The sequence below is a fragment of the Talpa europaea genome (assembly GCF_964194135.1).
Source record: "Talpa europaea genome assembly, chromosome: 8".
NCBI lineage: Eukaryota > Metazoa > Chordata > Mammalia > Eulipotyphla > Talpidae > Talpa > Talpa europaea.
In genome coordinates, this window is record NC_140075.1 from 99206643 (window position 1) to 99226167 (window position 19525).

General features: G+C 35.9%; 1 protein-coding gene across 4 annotated transcripts in view; it reads right to left on the bottom strand.

The window, feature by feature from the left end:
* Positions 1–19525, bottom strand: part of NUMB (NUMB endocytic adaptor protein) — a gene marked incomplete at both ends in the record, with an annotated part of 48241 nt that overhangs the window by 15619 nt on the left and 13097 nt on the right. For 2 of the 4 annotated variants that reach the window (XM_084240428.1, XM_084240426.1), the window contains one exon: positions 14029–14061. The exons of the other annotated variants lie outside the window; for them this stretch is intronic. In XM_084240428.1, coding sequence (XP_084096554.1) covers positions 14029–14061 — 33 coding nt within the window. The remainder of the gene's footprint in view (positions 1–14028; positions 14062–19525) is intronic. 4 annotated transcript variants of the gene reach the window in all.

Here is a 19525-nt window from a genome sequence, read left to right on the forward strand (position 1 = left end):
CAAGAGTAAGTTGATGTATGATTTCTCCTGTGATAAGATGAAAATGTGACAGTGGGAGTTTGCAGTAGTAATTTAACAGCTTCTTTTTTTTTTTTTTTCTTTAACTGCTCCAAGGATACAAGCAAAATAAAACAAAAACAAAGTGAAGGCTAAGAACAGGTATCAGAACATGATAAAAAAATATACATAAAAAGGTATCAGGTCTGAAAAGTTGGAGTAGTAGCCTCTAGGAAGAGACAAACAAGGAAGACATTCCTCTCTCTGCATGTGTCCATGCCAATGATGCCTCTGTATCAGACATAGCCTTATTTAAGTGAACTGTGAGATCCACTCTGGGCTTTTCATCACCACCACCACCACACATCTGATCAGAACCTATTATATGCTAGGCAGTGGGAATACTCAAAGAGCTTCTAGTCCATTGAAAGGTGACACTCAGACATTTAAAAATAATATTAATAATACAGTAAGGAGTGCTGTAGTAGAGAAGAAAACAATGTATATATTAATGCCATAAAGGAGGCATGGCCAAATTGATTTGTTGGAGTAGGAGATTATTATTTAAAGGAGAAGATAGAACTGTTACTGTAGTAACTTTTCTAGATCCTTCCCTCTCCCCCAGTGGGTGCGTAGGGAGGCAGGGGAGTGACAGAGGAAGGGGACCTGGCATGCAGAATAAACAGCAGCACAGGACATGGCAAGTCTGGCTCTATAAAAATTTCAACAAGGCTTGACAGAAAGACAGGTGAGTGGGAGGAAAAAAGTCATGGAAGCACTTGTATGACTGCTAAGAAATCCTATCTTAATTCTATGAGCAATCAGGAGCTACAGGAGTAATTCAAACATATTGAACAGATTTGCATTTTAAAAATATCACTTTGGCATTAGTGTTCAGGAGTGAAGAGTGAGTAGAAAGAGACTGATAGGAGGCAGAAGACCACAAGATTCCATGTGAGGGAAAGTGAAGGTTGAGCACTCTTGGTTGAAACAGGGATGGAGATGAGAAAGTCTCAAATGGTAAATGTAAAGGACAAGTTGTGGATTCCTCTCTTATTCCTGGCTTGGGAACTGGATACATAGAAGGAGGGTACCGCAAACTAAGGGAACAGAAGAGATGCAAAAACCAGTTTGAGAGGGGAGGAAGAAGATTTTAATTTTAAACAAAGTTTGAGATGTTTGCAACATCTAGGGGGAGATGTATAATAGGGCAATTGGATTTAGTTCTGACACTAAGAATTCTATAATGGAATTTCAGATTTGGAAATATCAATCATGGCATTAATAAGAGGGTCAATGACAGGAGAGAATGTCATTAATTAAAGAACTGGGAGATGAAGTCCTTGAAATATCAGAAAAGGAACAGAGAGAATGGGGACATTAGGATCACTGAAATTAAGGGAGAAGGGTAATAATGTGTAGCCCAAAATGTCAAATGTTGTAAAGTGATAAAGGAAAGATGTGAAAATGGTTTCCCAGATGCTTATTCAAATACTAATTTAGATGTTGCTGTAAAGATACTTTGTAGATGAGATTAACATCATAATCAATTGACTTTTGGTACTGGAAATCTGGGTGGGCCACATCCAGTTGATGGAAACAAAACTGAAGTTTTCACTGGAGTTTTCCCACAGAAAAGAAATTCTGCCTGAATTTCCAGCCTGCTGGCATGCCCTACAGGTTTTAGACTTGGCAGTCCCTACAATCACATAATCCAATTCTTAAAATGAATCATTCTTCCCCCACAGATAAAGATATTTAAATATATACAGAGAGAACTAGATGATAGTCTGTTTCCCTGGAGGACCCTGAACCTACACTAGTCAGACTAGGATGAGTTGAAAAGTAAATGAAAAGCAAGAAGACTGTATATTAGTATTAAATACTCTCTTCTGTGCAGTAGGGACTGGTAGAGGATTGAATTTAGTGGCACTATACATAAACTAAGCAAGTTACATAGCTCTCCAAGCTTCCATTTCTTCATCTTTAAAAGGATCAGAGATTTTTACAGTACCTGGAAGTTAAGGAGAGTAATAAGTAACTGGTAGCCAATTATCATTACTGTATTATTACTTAATAAATTTTAAACAAAATAAACTTCTCCCAACTATAAAACTTCTCTAAAGAGTGATAACATACTTTCAGCATTGATATGCTTATATGCTGAATGGGGAAAGCCAGTGTAGAGATGGAGACTGAAGGCCCAGAAAAAGAGAAGAGTAACTCAGACAGCAGAGTCCACCATGAGGTGGGAAGGGATGGGGTTAAAATGCAAGTTCTCGATAGAAAGAGGGACATTCCTTCTAAAAATGGAGAGATGGAGTGAGGTGGAATAGAAATGAAGACAAATTTGGAAAGGAGGGAGCGGCAAGTTGAAGACGCTCACTCCAGATAAAAGATAAGTTCACTCTAGGTAAAAGGAGCTGAGATTACCTGCTTTGACTTGCTTGGAGAGGATGGTAGACAGTCAAAGTAAGACAGTGAATATTTAGAATAACAGGACAGGGCCAGAATAGTGTCACAGACCACAAATTTTGGAACCAGGCTGTTGTCTGGGTTTAAATTCTGGTTGTCACTTACTAGTATGACCAAAAGCAAATTACTTAACTTCTTTATGCTTCAGTTTTCATACATGTGTAAGGATGTTAATCCCTATGGGATTATTATGAATAATAAATGAATTAATTTAAATGAATTAAATGAATTAATAATATGTAAAAGGTTTAGACCCACGGTGGTCATATAATTTACCGTTCAAATTGGGACCCTATTAAAAGTAAAAGGGATAGAGCACCATCAAAATGTAGAAATGGGCCATTTCCAGCAAACTGGGACAATAGTCACTCCACCAAGAACAGGATTACCTATATTTAACCAACATTGAAGTAGCACTTTGTATTTTGCTGGAAGATAAGCTCCTTGAGGACAGGGTTTTTCCCATCTGCATTATTCACTGCTATATCCCCAGATCTTAGAATTAATACTTGGCCCAGAGCTGGGGTTTAAGAAATATTTGATGAAGGACTAAATTTGCTAAATATCTGCTGTAGGGAACAGCAGGCAGCTGATTAATGACACAGAAGATGGCCAAATGGTCCTGAAATTCCTGTGGAAGAAATTTAAATTTGCAGTTTAATCAATCTGCTCATTGTGTCATCAGCACCTGAGAAAACAGGTAAGGACCACTTCAAGGTTGGGAGACTAGAGATGTGAAAAATGAAAGGTCATTTTAGAATAAGACTATTCCCTATCCAGTCTCCTTGCCAAATACAGGGAAATATAACATTTTCTTGACCCAATTATAATGTTTTGAAAACATGTCTGCTTTTTGAGGTATGTCTTTATAATACTCCTTATGACTGTACTAATGTATCAATGAGGCAATGCATTAGTCATATTTTGTGGCCACTGACCTAAGGAGAGAAAGAAATAGGTAATATGAATTCTTTTTATATTTGTTTATACATTTGAGTGCCAGTTTTCAGATGTCGCTATAGTTTCTCACATTACAGTTACCCCAATCAGATCCTAAGATATTAACAGTCACATTGCTAATAGCGGAAATTCCATGCTTTCTCTCACAAATTCTATAATAGCAAGGCTCTGTACAATTTGTCAACTTCAGAGTCTTTCATGCCAGTAATAAAAACTAAGACTCCTAAGTGCTTTTCAGAACATAATAAAAGTCACAGAAGATGAAAATTTTTGCTTTTGTTTGCTTTAAAACTGTCTATGTAAGTCAACGTCCTACGAGATAAGTCCAAAGTCAGATAAGTAGAGGAGTGAAAACCAACCAACCAGCCAACCAGAGTAAGTATAAAACATGGAGTTTATGTGCAACTAAGTGACACAAACACTCTTTAGAAGACCTACATACTGATGCAAAAACCAATAAAAAATGGTAGATGTGAAATTAAGAATTATTTTAATCACCATCTTTCCAGCATTTGTTATTTTATTAATAATTTCAAGGTTGTAAGTAAAATTCACAATGACTAGTGCTGATATATGAAAAACTCAGTTTTATAACAAAGAGAAAACTGTTTATTCTTCAAGGACAGAAAATGGGTCTAACATGGACAGAACTTCAGTAACCTAGAATTTAAACAGATGAAATTTGAGTAGAAGGATCAAGCTAACCTAGGAGTAAGAGATGTCAAAAGTACATGTAACTTTCACATAACCCTCTACTCTCTAAATATCTAGCTTAGAATTTTAATTTAACATTTGCCTTAAATACCTTTTGTTATGGGTATATATAAACCAACACAGAAATTAAGCAGGTTCTGACACTGGAGAAAAAGATATCAGGTAATGGATCTACTACAAATTACTAAATCAGCAAATTTATGTTACAAGTAAGAAAAATACACAGGATTCTTAACATAAAAAATAGTGTAAGGCCTCCCTGGTGGGGCAAGGGGTTAAGCATTAGCACCATGAAGCTATCTGCAGCCACTGCAGCACGAGTTCGATTCCCAGCCAGGGAGCTACCCACATGGCTCAGCACCTCTCCTGTCTTGCCCGCTGCTCCCCTCAGCAGTGTATTTCAGTCAATCCGCCTGTTGTGTTCCCCACTCTGTCTCTGGTGAATCCTCTCACCCCTCACACCTCTGGCCTATACCCCAGTTCTTATATGTATAAATAAATCTTATATGCATAAATAAATCTTTAAAATAGTGTAGAAATACAAAATGGTTGCAAAAATGATACAAATAGTAACGGACACAGGCTCAGTATACGGTAAGATCATTTCCTTAAATATAAAAGTTCCTCACAGTAAAAGACAATTGAAATAACTAACTACAATAAAGAACTGCCACCCATATACATACCTCTCTATCTCCAAGTAGTTCTTAGTAGAAACCACTTTTTTGACAAATGAGGGAGAGCACAGTTGGTAATACTCTGAGCAGGCTTACAGATTCTTACAGTTTTGCTCTTTCACGTTACACACTGGTGCTATCTGAGGAAGTATGCCAGATTTCTAGTTTGAGAGATGTTTCTAAACTGTTCAAATTTGTAAACCTTTTCTGTGTGGGATCGGGTATCAATATTTAAGGCTTTTCGGGCCATGAGGTCTCTATTGCAGTTTTTCAGTTCTGCCACTGTAGTACAAAAGCAGCCACAGAAAATATGTAAACAAATGGGCATTGCTTTGGTCCAATAAAATTTTATAAAAATAGTGGGTCATAGTTGCCTGACCTCTGATATAAATCCTAATAATCCCTATAAACTGATCACTAATTAAATCTTTTTAGAAAGGCAGTTCCTTTTACTAAAATATTAGACCAACTTGGAATTATGTCCCTGAATTCTTTTGGTTTCCTTTTTCTTCCTTCCTTTTTAAACAAATGTGCTTATATCTTATCTATTGTTTTAAACTGCAACTCAGATCTCAGGTGCTGACCAACTCTAAAATTCTGATTCTCAAGGTCACCAATCACATCAGAGCATGCAATTAATTAACATAAACAGAAGTGATATTTGGAGACAACTCTGCTGGGCATATGATGGATAAGAGCAACAAGGTTAAGCCAATGTTCCAATGTAAGCCAAAGCAAAAAAAATGCTCTAAAGACATGTGGAAGCAATGAAGTGTTATGAAGCAACAGCAGCAACAGACAAATATGGGCAGAAGTGGCAGAGCAAATCACTCCTTTTGAACAACAGTGATGTGCCATTCTACTGTGCAAAGTTTTTTCTGCTACAAACCAAAGAGGTCGTCAAGGGTACCCACTGTGTAAAGAATCGCAGGTCATTCTTTCTGTCACACCTACACACAGAGATAACCCAGTCATTGCAGAGGAATAATGACACATTAACAGGCAACCATGACACAGTGTGCTGCCAACAAATAAACAACACACCTCTGCCACAGAAAACCTGATTTTTTTTTTCTTAATCTGACTTGACAATATTTGAATTTCTGAACAGAATTGTGTAATGAACAAATTTCATCTTATAATTCCAAGATCCAGTGAATAGTCCCTGCAAGAAAAGAGAGTATAGGGAAAGAAACACAACTTTCTACAGGATTTGAGAATGGCACTACTTCTGATGGCTGCTTTATTAAAAGAACAATAACTGCTAATCCTAGGCAGTAAGATAAACAATTCTTGCACTTTCTCAAGTGAGAGGAGTCTTGGAAGACTTTTAGGAAAAAATAAGGACAGTAGAATGTCATGAACCAAACACCGATGGAGAGATTTTGGAGGCAATTTAATTCTTCTAGTTTCCAAACTACTTTTAATTGGAGGAAGTTCAAATATATTCTACTATTATAGAGTAAGAGTGGAAATGAAAATTCCACAGGCACCTTAAATTCATCATTCCTTCTCACAATGAATGATACCCTATCCCCTTGGTCTTCCATGCCCCAAACTTGGGTCTTATTTTGTTTCCTTTTGTATGTCCCTATGTTGAAGAGGAATCAAGTGTGGATCATGTTCTCCCTCATCCCAGCGTACCTGTTACTGCACAGTGCCATTCCTTCTGTCTGAAATTCCTTTCTCCTAACTTAGCTTGACTGGAATTTATAGCATTAAGTCTCAGTCTTAGGTGTCATCTCCTCCTAGAAACCTCCACACAACCTCACATTCATTCTTCCTCTTTGCTCTACTAGAGCTTATTATTACACAGTCTGGTAACTGTTTTTTTTTTTTTTTTAAATCTGGTAACTATTTTTTACCTGTCTGATTTCTTCCACTATAGGATGGACCTGAAAGCATTGCATCTGCCATTCTTTCATTTATTCATTCACATCAAATATTATGGAGGCACTACTATGGACCACATACTGTGCTGGGCACTGAAAATTCAGCAGTGAACAAAATAAAGATTTCTGTCCTCAGAGAGCTTAAGCTTTAGTGAAGAAGTTATTAACAAACAAAATGTGTGGTATGACAAATGGTGGTAAGCCCCATCAGAGAAAAATAGGGCAATGGTATGTGTATATGAAGGAGGGTGATATCTGCATTTTTAAATAGGGTTCTCAGTGAATGCCTCATTGAGACTGGGACTAATGATTAAAGAACTGAAGGAGATGAACAAGTCTTGCATATATCTGCTCTGTATGATTCCAGAATAGAGGTTACAGTAAGTGCAAAGGTTCTCAGGCAAAAACATACCTGATATGTTCAAGCAATAGCAAGGAGGTTAGTGTGGCCAAAGAGAGGGAACAAGAGGGGTAGGAGAAGAGAGGAAAAGGGAGAGAGGGAATTCATGTACAATGGTCTACCATGCCCAAAAGACTGACTTTTACTCTGAGGAGGTCAGGAAGCTACTGGAGGATCTGGGGCAGTAGAGCAACACCATCAGACTTAAAAAGATCATTTAGGCTGTTATCTTGAGAAGAGATGGTAGGAAGACAAAAATGAAACCAGGGTAAGGATGCTATTGCAATATTCAAGAGTGAGGAGATGCTGGCTTAGATTAGGGCACTAGTAGTAGTAGTAGATGTAGTGACACAGGAACTGGATATGGGGTATAAGAGAAAGACAGGAATTGAGGTCTCTCTAGAATTTTTGGCCAGAACACAGGGATAGAATTGCTGTACAATGAGATGGGGAAAACTAGGGGAGAGTAGTTGGGGAGGGAAAGATTAGAAATTTGGTTTGTGACATATTAGTGCAAGATGCCTACTAGACATTAAAATAGAAATGCTTAATAGTGATTCCTAACACTGTTTTGTACACTTTGCATATGTTTACTCATTTAATCTTCATCACAGTCACATGAGGTTGGTACTAGTATTATCCTTTTTTATAGGTGAAGAAATGGCAGCACAAAATGGTAAAGAACCTTTCCCAAGGTCTCAAAGCTGGTTAGTGGCTGAACCAGAATGAAGTGCAAAAGCTCCCCTGAGTCTGTGTCCCTGTGCTATACTGCTTCTAAGAGAGAAAACCACGATGGAGTTTAGGGGAAATGTCTGGAGATACAAACTTCAAAATCATCAGCAAAGAGACAGCATTGACACTGGATGAAATAATCAAGGAAGAGTTATAGGCAGAGAAGAGTCTACAGACTGAGAAGTGGACACTAATATAAAGGAAACTCAAGAGAATGTGATCCTTGAACTACAAACCAACAGGTAGTGTTTCAGTTGGGGAGGGATGGGCTATGTTGAATACTGAAGGTCATACAGTGACAGGAACACTGGAATAGTAATAATATAGAAGACCTGACAAGAACAGCTGTGGAATGGGGTAAGGGTAAAAGCCCTAAATGAATTAAATGAATTCAAAAGAGGAAGGAAGATTTAAAACTGGAGGTGTTAAGAAGAAAACATTTTCTTAAAAAAGGATGATTTGGGGCCTCCCCGGTGGCGCAGCGGTTGAGCACTGGGTTGCGAAGCTGCCCACAGCCTCTGCAGCGCCAGTTCGATCCCCGGCTGCTCCCCGGCCACTGGAGGAGGGTCCCGCATGGCGCGCAGACCTCTCCTGCCGCCCACTGCTCCCCTCAGCAGTGTACTTCGGTCCTTCTGCCTGCTCTGCTCCCCGCTCTGGCTCTGGTGAATTCTCTCACCCTCCTGCGCTTCTGACTGTACCCAGTGCTTGTATAAATAAATAAATAAACAAACAAACAAATCTTTTTTTTTAAAAAAAAAAAGGATGATTTGTTTTTATGCTAATGGAGATCCACAAGTGAAAGAAAAAGTGACTATGGAGGAGAGAGGGGGTAGACTGCTGGAATAAATAAGAGCTGGAATAGAAGGAATCTAGTGGAAGAAGTGGCCTCAGGCGCACAGACGGTTTGTGAAAACAGGTATGGGCCCGGATGCAAATGGATGTAGTGATTGACACATGTGCGTTTTCTTCTAATTGATTCTATTTTTTTTTTAATCTAAGTTTTTTTTTTGTTTGTTTTTTTTAGTAGAGTAGGAAGCAAGGTCATCAGCTGAAAAGAGAAAAGAGTAAAAGGAAGATGGAAAAGAAAGATGTGTCAAATAGTCATCTAAAATGAGAGTAATAATCATCTGAAGTCATCTAGATGTAATCTAAATAGATGTAAGAATCAACTAAAAAGAAAAGAATAAACTAGCTTATACAAATGGAGATAATCTGTGTCTGGGTAGCCTAGCATAGTATTTAGCATGTTTTAGACACACTGACTTCAAGTTTGAGACTCTTTCGAGTATTCATGAATACAAATAAACTCCAGGAAATAATGAAACCAAGGAAGAATGGAAATATTCTTACTATTCTTGAAATTGTTTTCCCTACCCACCCCCCAAAAAAACTAATGCATTTCAAAAGGAAAAATTAACCAAACGCATCTTTTAAGATGCATCTAATAAGATAAAAGAGAAGGAAAATTTACAAGGAAAGGGCAAAAGAACTTAAAAAAGAGAAGGAAGAAAAGGGAAGAGGCAGTAGATACTCTCTTTTTATAGGATCCAGAATGAAAACATAAGCACTAAGTACAATGTCATAAAGGAGAAAATTTCGAAAATCTACAAAAGAATGTAGCTGCAAGTACATGGATTTAATAATATAGTCATATATACCATTAAGTCATAAACACCATTAAGTGTTTTATTCTCGAGAATTAGGTGAAAATAATATAACACATTACTTTTTAACCATGCATTCTCTAAAATGTAACCATTTCTGATGGTGTCATTTACAATTATAAAAGCATTAAACTTGAAAAAATACATTTGATAGTACATCAACATGATCTGCTAGAACAGATGTCGTAATGTTTGGTGATTTTTATACAGTCAGATGTTGTTACCACAAAGAAAAAAGAATCAAAAGTGATCTAACAGCATAGGGCATGGGAGTTCACAAACTCAAATGCCTAAAAGATTAAAACCAGTTAACAAAATAAGTGAAACAGGTTGAGTGTGAAGGCCATAGCGAGTTGCAGGGTTTGTGGTGAATGTGCAACCAAAGGGTACAGTCCCTACCAAAGAGTACAGTCTCTACCAAAGGGTACAGCTCCAATCTCTGTTCTCACATGCAAAGCATGTCATTTTTGCCAGATCTTCTACTTCTTAAGAGATATTCTAGTTTTTATGTTAAAGTTTTCAGTGTTTGAAATACTGGCAACTGATTCCAATTTATAAACAGTGCAACCATGCAACACCTTTGTGGGAAGGAAGCACTGAGCTGTCTCGTGTCCTCTGCATCAGACACTTTTCCATTCTTTATAACTAAGGAACACTAGAAGGAAGGAGAGGTCAATGCTCCTCTTCTTGAGGAGCACTGAGAACATCAATATGGGATAGGAAAAAGAACTTTGTACTTAGTTTCAGAAAACCTTGGTATCTGGGTAGGCATTACTGGCTAGATGGTATCATTGAGTTTGTTAATTCATTTGTAAAATATACTTTTATGAACAATTCTAATTTTCCGAGCTGTTGAGTAGTGAATTAGAAAGCACGTAAAAGGCACATCATAAACCATAAAGCTCTATATAATTAAATGGCTTTAAAAAGAGGCCTAATACGGTGGTCTAAGAACATTTTACATATCTGTGTTTAGTAAGGTGCTCATGAAATGGGAATATAGATTACTTAGCTCTTAGAGTTCACTGAAACTATTAAAATTATAAAATTGTTTTCAAAAGTCAAGTACCATGTAACAACTTAAAGAATTCACTAGTGTGGTCAAATACAAAAATGAATTGTATATAGTAACTGCTAAAATGTCAAGTACATTCTTAGCTTTCTTAAGATAATGAGCAATTTTTAATGTAGCTAGTTTGGAAAAAGGTTACTTCAGTTTCTCATTTATTTTTCCTACACTTTTAAGATATGTTTAAGTTCACAATGGCTTTATGACACAGTTTTTAACAGACCCTTATCTGTTTCCCACTGCTAAAGTTTCAGGTGGAGTCAGCTGGTTATGCAGAATAAAGAAGTGACTAGTAGCCAGATCCAGAAGTCAACTTAGGAAAGAGAAAGCAGTCCTACTGGTTGTGATTTGTAAATTCAGAATTTATGCAAAAGAAGTTATTACTTCTTGATAGCTTTTGCTCTCTTTATCCTGGACCATTAAACCATGCATGATGTGAAGTCTAAGAAAGCACCAACACATATGCAGAACTATACTGGATAAAAATTCCCTAGCTGTTATTCTAAGAGATTCTTCATTTTTGGCTTTCATCAAACCATAACTGATCAAGCAACTCAACAATCTATTCCTTCTAGATTACTATGGAAGTGAGCTAAATATTGAGAACTTGAAAAATTTAAAAGGTTTCAAATTAAAGTTTTTAATTTAAAAGCACATTTCTGATAAGGTTTTAGGTAATATTTCCCTCCTACTTCCCTGGGTTTTCCAAACCCTGAATGATGTAACTTATAAAATATATTATTATATATTTTATATAATGCCATAAAATCAGTTCTCCTCCCAATAACGTAAGAGAAGAGTTCTGATAGTCATTTTGTTCATAGATGCCATTATGGGATCTCTTAACACCTTTTAAGAAAATCTTGTAGAAATCAAAATCACTAGTATCATTTAAATATCTCCCCAAAAAAATTACTGAAAAAGATTCTTTGAAACTTTAACAAAAAAGTAAATAGACTAGAGATAAAATACAAGGTTAAATAACTGTTAAGGAAGAAAGTAAAAGTGAAATTTCCAAGAATTTCCTTATTTATCAGTATCTTTAACAGTCAAATCATTTGGAAATTTTGCTTGGAAATAACATGAAGACACAGTGATAGTTACAGTAGTGATTGTGGGTGCTGAAGACAGATAATCTGGGCTTGAATTCTAGTTTCTCTCACTTATTAGCTGTGAATTCAGGCAGGTCAGTCAACCTCTACGAACTTCTGTTCCCTCATTGTATAAAAGGGAGAATAATAATTTCAGAGTTATTGTAGGGATTAAGTGAAATAATTCATAATTTTCTTTCTATGCCATATAAATTCATCATGTAGCAAAATGCAATGATAACAGCTAAGTAGCACAGAATTACCTAGTTCAGCTGGAAAGAAGGCATCATGACACCATTATATAGAGCAATGAATATTGCCACTTGAGATTGATTTTAAAGCAAGGGTTATTTTTGTTTCCTATACCATGAAATAATCTTTAAAAGATATATTTAACATGTTTTTAACATGTTTAAGCATGTTTAACATGTTTTTAACATGTTTTAAAAATAAAACACTATTTCACAAAGTTGTTTTAACTAAAGTAGATATACAAAAAATTGATCACTTAGAAGATAATTACGATTATGTGGCAATTGTGGTGATGTGGAACTGCTTTAAGAAATTCTATTTGTGAATATATATTCCATATAAAAATTTCCTTAACAATTACAGTGCCTGTTTATAATGATTCAAATACCTTTAGGATTAATTCTTTGTAGATATGAATGCTGCATTCTACAAACCTATTAATTTGACTCCGAACCAGACTGTCTACTAAAAAATGTTATTGTGACATATAAGGGTAAATTATCTGATTTTTCATTTCAGATTGAGAACAATAACTGAAGGAAACCATTCAATCTAAAATCCTTCAAATTTGTTCACATTAGTATAAAAGTGTCCTAAACAAGAACATGTAAAATAAAGGTTATAACTAAAATTTAGTTGAGAAAGGGCCTCCCCGGTGGCGCAACGGTTGAGCGCTGGGTTGTGAAGCTGCCCGCGGGCTCTGCAGCGCCAGATCGATCCCCGGCTGCTCCCCAGCCACTGGAGGAGGGTCCTGCATGGGGCGCAGACCTCTCCTGCCACCCGCTGCTCCCCTCAGCAGTGTACTTCGGTCCTTCTGCCTGCTCTGCTCCCCACTCTGACTCTGGTGAATTCTCTCACCCTCCCTCGCTTCTGACTGTACCCAGTGCTTGTATAAATAAATAAATCTTAAAAAAAAAAATTTAGTTGAGAAGGAAATGGATGCTATTTGTTCTTTAATACATATTTCCAAGGTAACAAAACCACCTAGAAAAACAAATGTGACAGGATTTTTATATTCACATAAACTTTAAGTAATTTATACTCAGCTTTCCAAGGACAGTAGTTTTTTCTTATACTGTCTCGGTCTGAATTGTTTTGGACCACTTTCTCAAAACTAAACAATAATAAAGTTGGACACAAAAATATTAGAAATGTATTTACCTATTTGTGTATGGTCATCCTATATATTCTTAATTGTATAGAATTCTAAACATTACTTAATTACTTGAAAAGCACCTACATAAAGAACATTCCATAGGCAGACTGGTAAGACAGTATTTCTTAGATTAGCAGACCAGGTTAAAAATCACAGCAGAGGGCCTCCCCGGTGGCGCAGCGGTTGAGCACTGGGTTGCGAAGCTGCCCACAGCCTCTGCGGCGCCGGTTCGATCCCTGGCTGCTACCCGGCCACCGGAGGAGGGTCCCACATGGTGCGCAGACCTCTCCTGCGGCCCGCTGCTCCCCTCAGCAGTGTACTTTGGTCCTTCTGCCTGCTCTGCTCCCCGCTCTGGCTCTGGTGAATTCTCTCACCCTCCCGCGCTTCTGACTGTACCCAGTGCATGTATAAACAAATAAATAAATAAAACATGCCTTTAAAAAAAAAAAAAAAAAAAAAAATCACAGCAGAATTCCCAAAGACAAATTTATGTACTATCACTCCATCTAAAATTTAACTTAGGCTGAAAAAAAGTAATAGCATTGAATGTAATATTTTTAGCACATTGAACTTTCACTTAAATTTACTATTTCTTCCCATTACTCTGTCAATATTGGGTACTAAGGAAAGTCCACTAGTTAAAAATTCAGCTGATATGAACAGTTTTGCAAGATAAAATTCAATTTATTTTAATACCTAGTCTTGAGAGATACTCCTTTTTAAGCCTACTTCCTTTATTGGACTTTACTAGGAATCATCAGATTCAGTATTAAGAGACATAGGTAACAGCATGGATAGCAACTTTCCAATTCATTAATTTCCATATAAAGTCAAATTAATTCCTGTAATATAAAGAAACCAAAGCTGTACTTCTTTTGTTAAATATGTCAGTGCTATACTAGGGGTGTAACTCCTTATAAAGAAAGCACGAATGTGGCATCAAACTTACTTTTCCAAAGAAGCCTTTGAAGAACTTCCTTTCCTGGAGGAACAGGGGGACAAGTCGAGCGCTATTATTGTATGGGCTAAATGTCCCAAGGTTTCACACCAATAAGCACAAACATAAGTTGGGTAAGGGACAAAGTGAGACAAGGGGAAGGAGTGAGAGTTTTAAAGAGTTATCCATACCAGGAGTGACAAGGAAAAAGGAAGGGTGCATGAAAATGCAGGGAAACACACTGTATGGCCTAAGAATCCATAGGAAGAGTGAGAAGAAATCAGAACCTGTATCCATGCAGAGCAACTAATTAGTTTAGTATTCTTTATTTACTTTTAAAACAGAGATTATCCAAATTTGGCAGCAGAGAAAACTTTTAGGGCACACTGTCTTGACTTTATTTTACATTTATAATAGCAAGTAGTAAATGAAGACTGGCTTCATATCAATTTTCAGTTTAAAATTAGTAGTCAACTATGTGGGAATCATCAATTAAAAACCAGTCGACATTCAAATGACTAGTTACACAAAAAAGGCAACACAAAAAATTAAATTATGAATATGCAACAAGGGTCCTTGTCAAACTTTTTCTTATTGAGTTCAAGATGTCAATGAGAGAATCCTTGCTTATGCATTAGGATTGATTTCTATGTATGTATGTGTGCATTAACCAATTCCATAATGATCAAGAGACAGTACAGATATATGCTATTCCAAAGACAGAATAAATCATCCATAAAGAACAGAGGCTAATCTTTCACTGAAGTTGAAAAAATCAAATACATTGAAGAACCAAACCACATCTGTGGACCACCACTGAAATTTAAGAAATAGGATGGTTTTTGTTTTTTTTTTTTCTTTTTAAATGCTATTGTTTTAGGGCCTCCCTGATGGTGAAGGTGGTTGAGCACAGCCCTGTGAAACTGTCTGCAGCCTCTGCAGTGCCAGTTCGATCCCAGCTGGCCGTGGAGCAACCTATATGGCACAGCAGACCTCTCCTGTCTCGCCCCTCTTCTCCCCTCAACAGTGTATTTCAGTTGTTCTGCCTGTTCTGTTCCCATCTCTGTCTCCGGTAAATCCTCTCACCCTCCTGCACATCTGGCCTGTACCCCAGTTCTTGTATAAATAAATCTTTTTAAAAAAAATGCAATTGTTTTAGAATAAAGAAACTTGCCCTGGCATTTGCTTAAGTAAACAATTCCAAAACATGTAGATAGGAGAAATATAGATATCTCTGGTCCCAGTACCAATTTTTAAGAATATATAAACCTTGAAAATTGGTTACCATCTACAATCTGAAGAAGTCACATAAAGTAGATAGCTGCTAACTCACCTAAGCTAGCTTACCTTTACACTTCCTAGACTTGATAGGACTGTATTTTAAGCCTTTACTTTCTATAATCAGTTTTTAATGTCGGACAAATGTCGAAAAAAGACAACTGTACTGAAATTTAACCTTCTCCACTTATAAACTCATCCAATATTCTCAAACGCTGAATAGTTTGTTTTCTCTCTGAATTTTGAAAATCACAACTGGAGCAAATAATTTGAGTTTTAGCTGAAAAATTAATAATTTGGGGTAGTTACTGCAATAAGAATAAGTTTATTTCTGCTGCCAAGTTTGGTGATCCTTTTTGTTAGACTGTGAGTACCATCAGCTTTCAAGGATGCAGCCAAAGTCAAAAGGTCCACAACTCTGTAGGGATGTGGAGGTGAGGGAAGGAGATCTGTTAATATTGATTTAGCTCCCAGAAAAGCTCAAGTTAAAAAAGTTTGCCTTCTCTTATTGGAAAAACAAAACAAAACAAAACAAAACAAAAACCTCAGGTGTTAATGAAAAGAGTTCATAAGCAAAATGCATAAAAAGATAATTAGATTAGAGGATATTAATGTTTTTCATAAAAACAATTAAGTTATGATTCTTTTACCTGCTAAAACAAGAACAGATATTAAAACAAATATATCAAATATGAATAAAAAAACCAATATTAGATATTGCTAGTGTAATGTGACTAGTCTAAAACCAAGACAGAGAGGGAGACATTTACAGAGAGAACAGGAAGAAAAGACCTTTAAAAAGGAAGGACATCCTGAACCAGTGTTAAGCAAGATAATCAAAGGCCTGATAAACTTTTTACAAAATGTAAAGATAAATAACATTCCTCCTCACCCTGCAACGCACTATGCCATAAAGGCACTGAAAATAGGCAATAGTTCTTTACTCTATACAATCTCAGTACCAAAGTGGTTAACTTGTCAAATGAAGACACAGAGTAAATGGGTTGAAAATAGTTGTAACTTTATGCTAAAGGTAAAAAACTATTTAAACATAATTTATATTTATGTTTAAAGCCTCTTGTTTAATGATAATATATTTTCATTTGAGGTTATTAAGTATGTAGATCACATCTAAGTGAAGTTAAAGTAATTCTAAATTATAAAGGACTACTTCTGGGATGGGGAGAATAACTAAACTTACACATTATCCTGCTTTCTCAAATATAAAAAGCAATAGAAATTTTGGGTCAAAGATCATTCAAGTGATAGTTAAGTTTAAGATGTTTGTTTTGCTACTAATTGGTAAATCTGAGCTATAGAATTAAAGTTTAAAACTGGCATTAAAATTAGTTCCACAGATAAACTATTTCTTTTTGAGTCTTCTGTATACTTGTATACTTTTACAATTATTTCCATTTATTTGAAAATCTAAGAAGTTTTGTAATCTATAAAAAGAAACAAAAAAATTCCAGGTTTTGGCACAGCATAAGCATCTGGCACAACAAATTATAGGAGTTTGCAAGGTGAATGTTTGTAAGGGGAGGGGAGGTTGTGGGGAGTAGGGAGTGGGAAAGCATCCAGAAATTTCTGTACAGTGAAAACATGAAGATAAAAATCATGAATTTTTGTGGACTACTATAATCTGAGAAGAATAACATCCTGACGACTTCCAGCTTTCTGCAGGTTTCTCATCATAGCATTAAAAAGGGCATCACTGAGTATATTAAACAAGAAATTCAGCCCAGTTACTCAAACATTCAATCTTATTTTTAGAAATACATGTTTGCCTATGCGAAATTACGTATTTGTTACAACTCTTCCAGATAGGATTTGTTTGAGAGATATTGAAGAACTTCTTGAATGAATAATTCAGAAGTGGTCAATTTTCTTTCAAAGTTCAAAAGTTTGTCTATAAAGGTAATCAACATACATAAAATTTCATTTTAGTTATAAAAGATAGGCAAAAAATGATCTATTAGAAATATGCAAAAAGGTTTCCATAAACCTTAAAATATTAAATATAAGGTTCTATGATGATTATTGTAAGATGCATTTTTGACCACACGTTAAGGACTGAATTGCTTTCATTTCAGAATATTTTCTAAATGGCTACCACGTTGAGGCTACCAGACACTGTTGAAGCATAAGAATAATTTTTTAAATGAGAATTTGGTTCCTATTTCAGGTAAAAATAAAAATTCATTTTATTATCTAAAAAGTTATGTACCTCAAACAATCATGCTTATGGTCATAACATTTTTGGTAAAAAAAGCTGAAAGGTAAAATAATTCACTCAACTAAGAAGTTAATTTTAATGCTCCAAGGCTAATAGTGGCTTTCTCTGGGATTACAAGAGATTCTGCTTTATTTATATACTGTTTTGTTCAATTGTACTTCATACAATGAAATATATATTACCCACATAATAAAAAGAAGTTTCTGAAAAAAAGTAGATTAAAAAAACCCTAGAAAGTTAAGGATTAACTTCACTAAACAATGAAAAACCATTTTTCAGTATCTTCTGGGTAACCTTAACCATCCCGTTTTCCTTATTAAGAGAGTGAAAAGGAAGCCATACTCTGAATTAAAAGACTTCCTAAAGACTGGTTCTACAGTAACCTTCTAAGAGTAAATTTCATAAATTATAAGTCTTAACAACTGCTTATATCTTGTTTGAGATCTACCTAGTCTGTTCACTGATTTGTCCATTGTATTCATCATTGTTTTTGTCATGAGTAGTATTTTAATGTCACAAAATATTCCTTAATGAACTGAGGCTACCAGAGAGGTAGGAAAAAGGAAGGGGGGAGAGCAAAGAGAAGGAGGGAGCATAATGGACTGTGGTGGAGGACTATGTGTCCCTTGGTGGTTAGTGGGTGTGCTGTGGTAACAAACATGTGACGAGTATATCTCTAAATCCTAGACAGTGTTGGAAACCAAAGTCACCTCCAAAAAAATTCTTTAACAACTGGCAGGGCAAATCATTGCATTACTTTTTAAGACATTCTTAAACTTACTCTTCCTGATAAACTTAGAATTATTTTGTTAAAGAAGAGATTGAATTTATATTTCTTGGAAAATTACGTTATCTGAGGTTTGTATTTTATTGGAGAATATATTCAATTGGTTATGGCAAATCAATAAATTATAGTTCATGTACCATAATACATGCACATACATACCCTTTACATTAATGATGATTAATTGGGACAGCACAGATGGACTAGGACTAGGAAGGGATTCAGTTAATCTAAGAATTTAAAACATAATGAAAAGAATTTAAATGACCAAAATCTGAGGTATGTGTATGTGTGTGTGTGTCTCTATACATTGCTGTTTTTTCCCCCAGTTTTTTGCACGCTAGACTCAGTTAATTTTTTTTCCTCCTTTCCTTTCTATAAGAGATTCAGGCCAATTTTTCCAAAATAAAATCTACCTCTCTGAGTTGGTTGCTTCTTCAATTTTATATCTTTTATATTGAGGAATAATTATAGGTAAGGTCATACAGAATGTACCAAGAAGCAGAAAATTTTTAATTAAGCAAATTGAGGGCAGGGGGGAAGCACTCATTAGTTAGCCAAAATTGTGGCAGCCTGCCATATCAGCAAACCCAAAGCAACAAATATTTAATGTTGTTGAGGCAAGGGCATGCAATAATGCTTAAAGTTTCACAGCAAGGGGTGGGGAGGACACAAACTGGAGAGAAGGAAGATTGTGAAGAGGGCTGTCAGAGTTTATGAAACATTTTTCAAACCAACCCAATATATGATATTAACACCTTAATATCAACCTTTATGAACTCTAAACCCATTTTCTCCTTTTATTAAATATACAGGCATGTGCCTGGAATGTGTTCTATGGCACAAGAGGCAAAGTAAATATTATCTGTCTTGAAAAAGAGCTCTCCATTTCAAGTATGCTGAAGTTTGTGCAAAAGGCAAGGGAAATACCCCTCTGCTGATGTTAGAGGGGTGGGGTATACAGAAGGAAATTGGGGACAAAGAATCAAGAAAATAATGAGAAGTCCCCCCAAAATGTAAACATCACCAGCCATCAACACATATATTTCTACTTCTTTTTTTCCTATAAAGCTGTTTTCATACAGTGTATTTAAAATCAGTACTTTATAACCCAGTCATTACAGGTTAAGGCACTAACATTAATGGTTTTATTATAGTGTTTTCAGAATATTCCTCATCTCTCTATAAGATTTCCTATTATTTGTTTTATA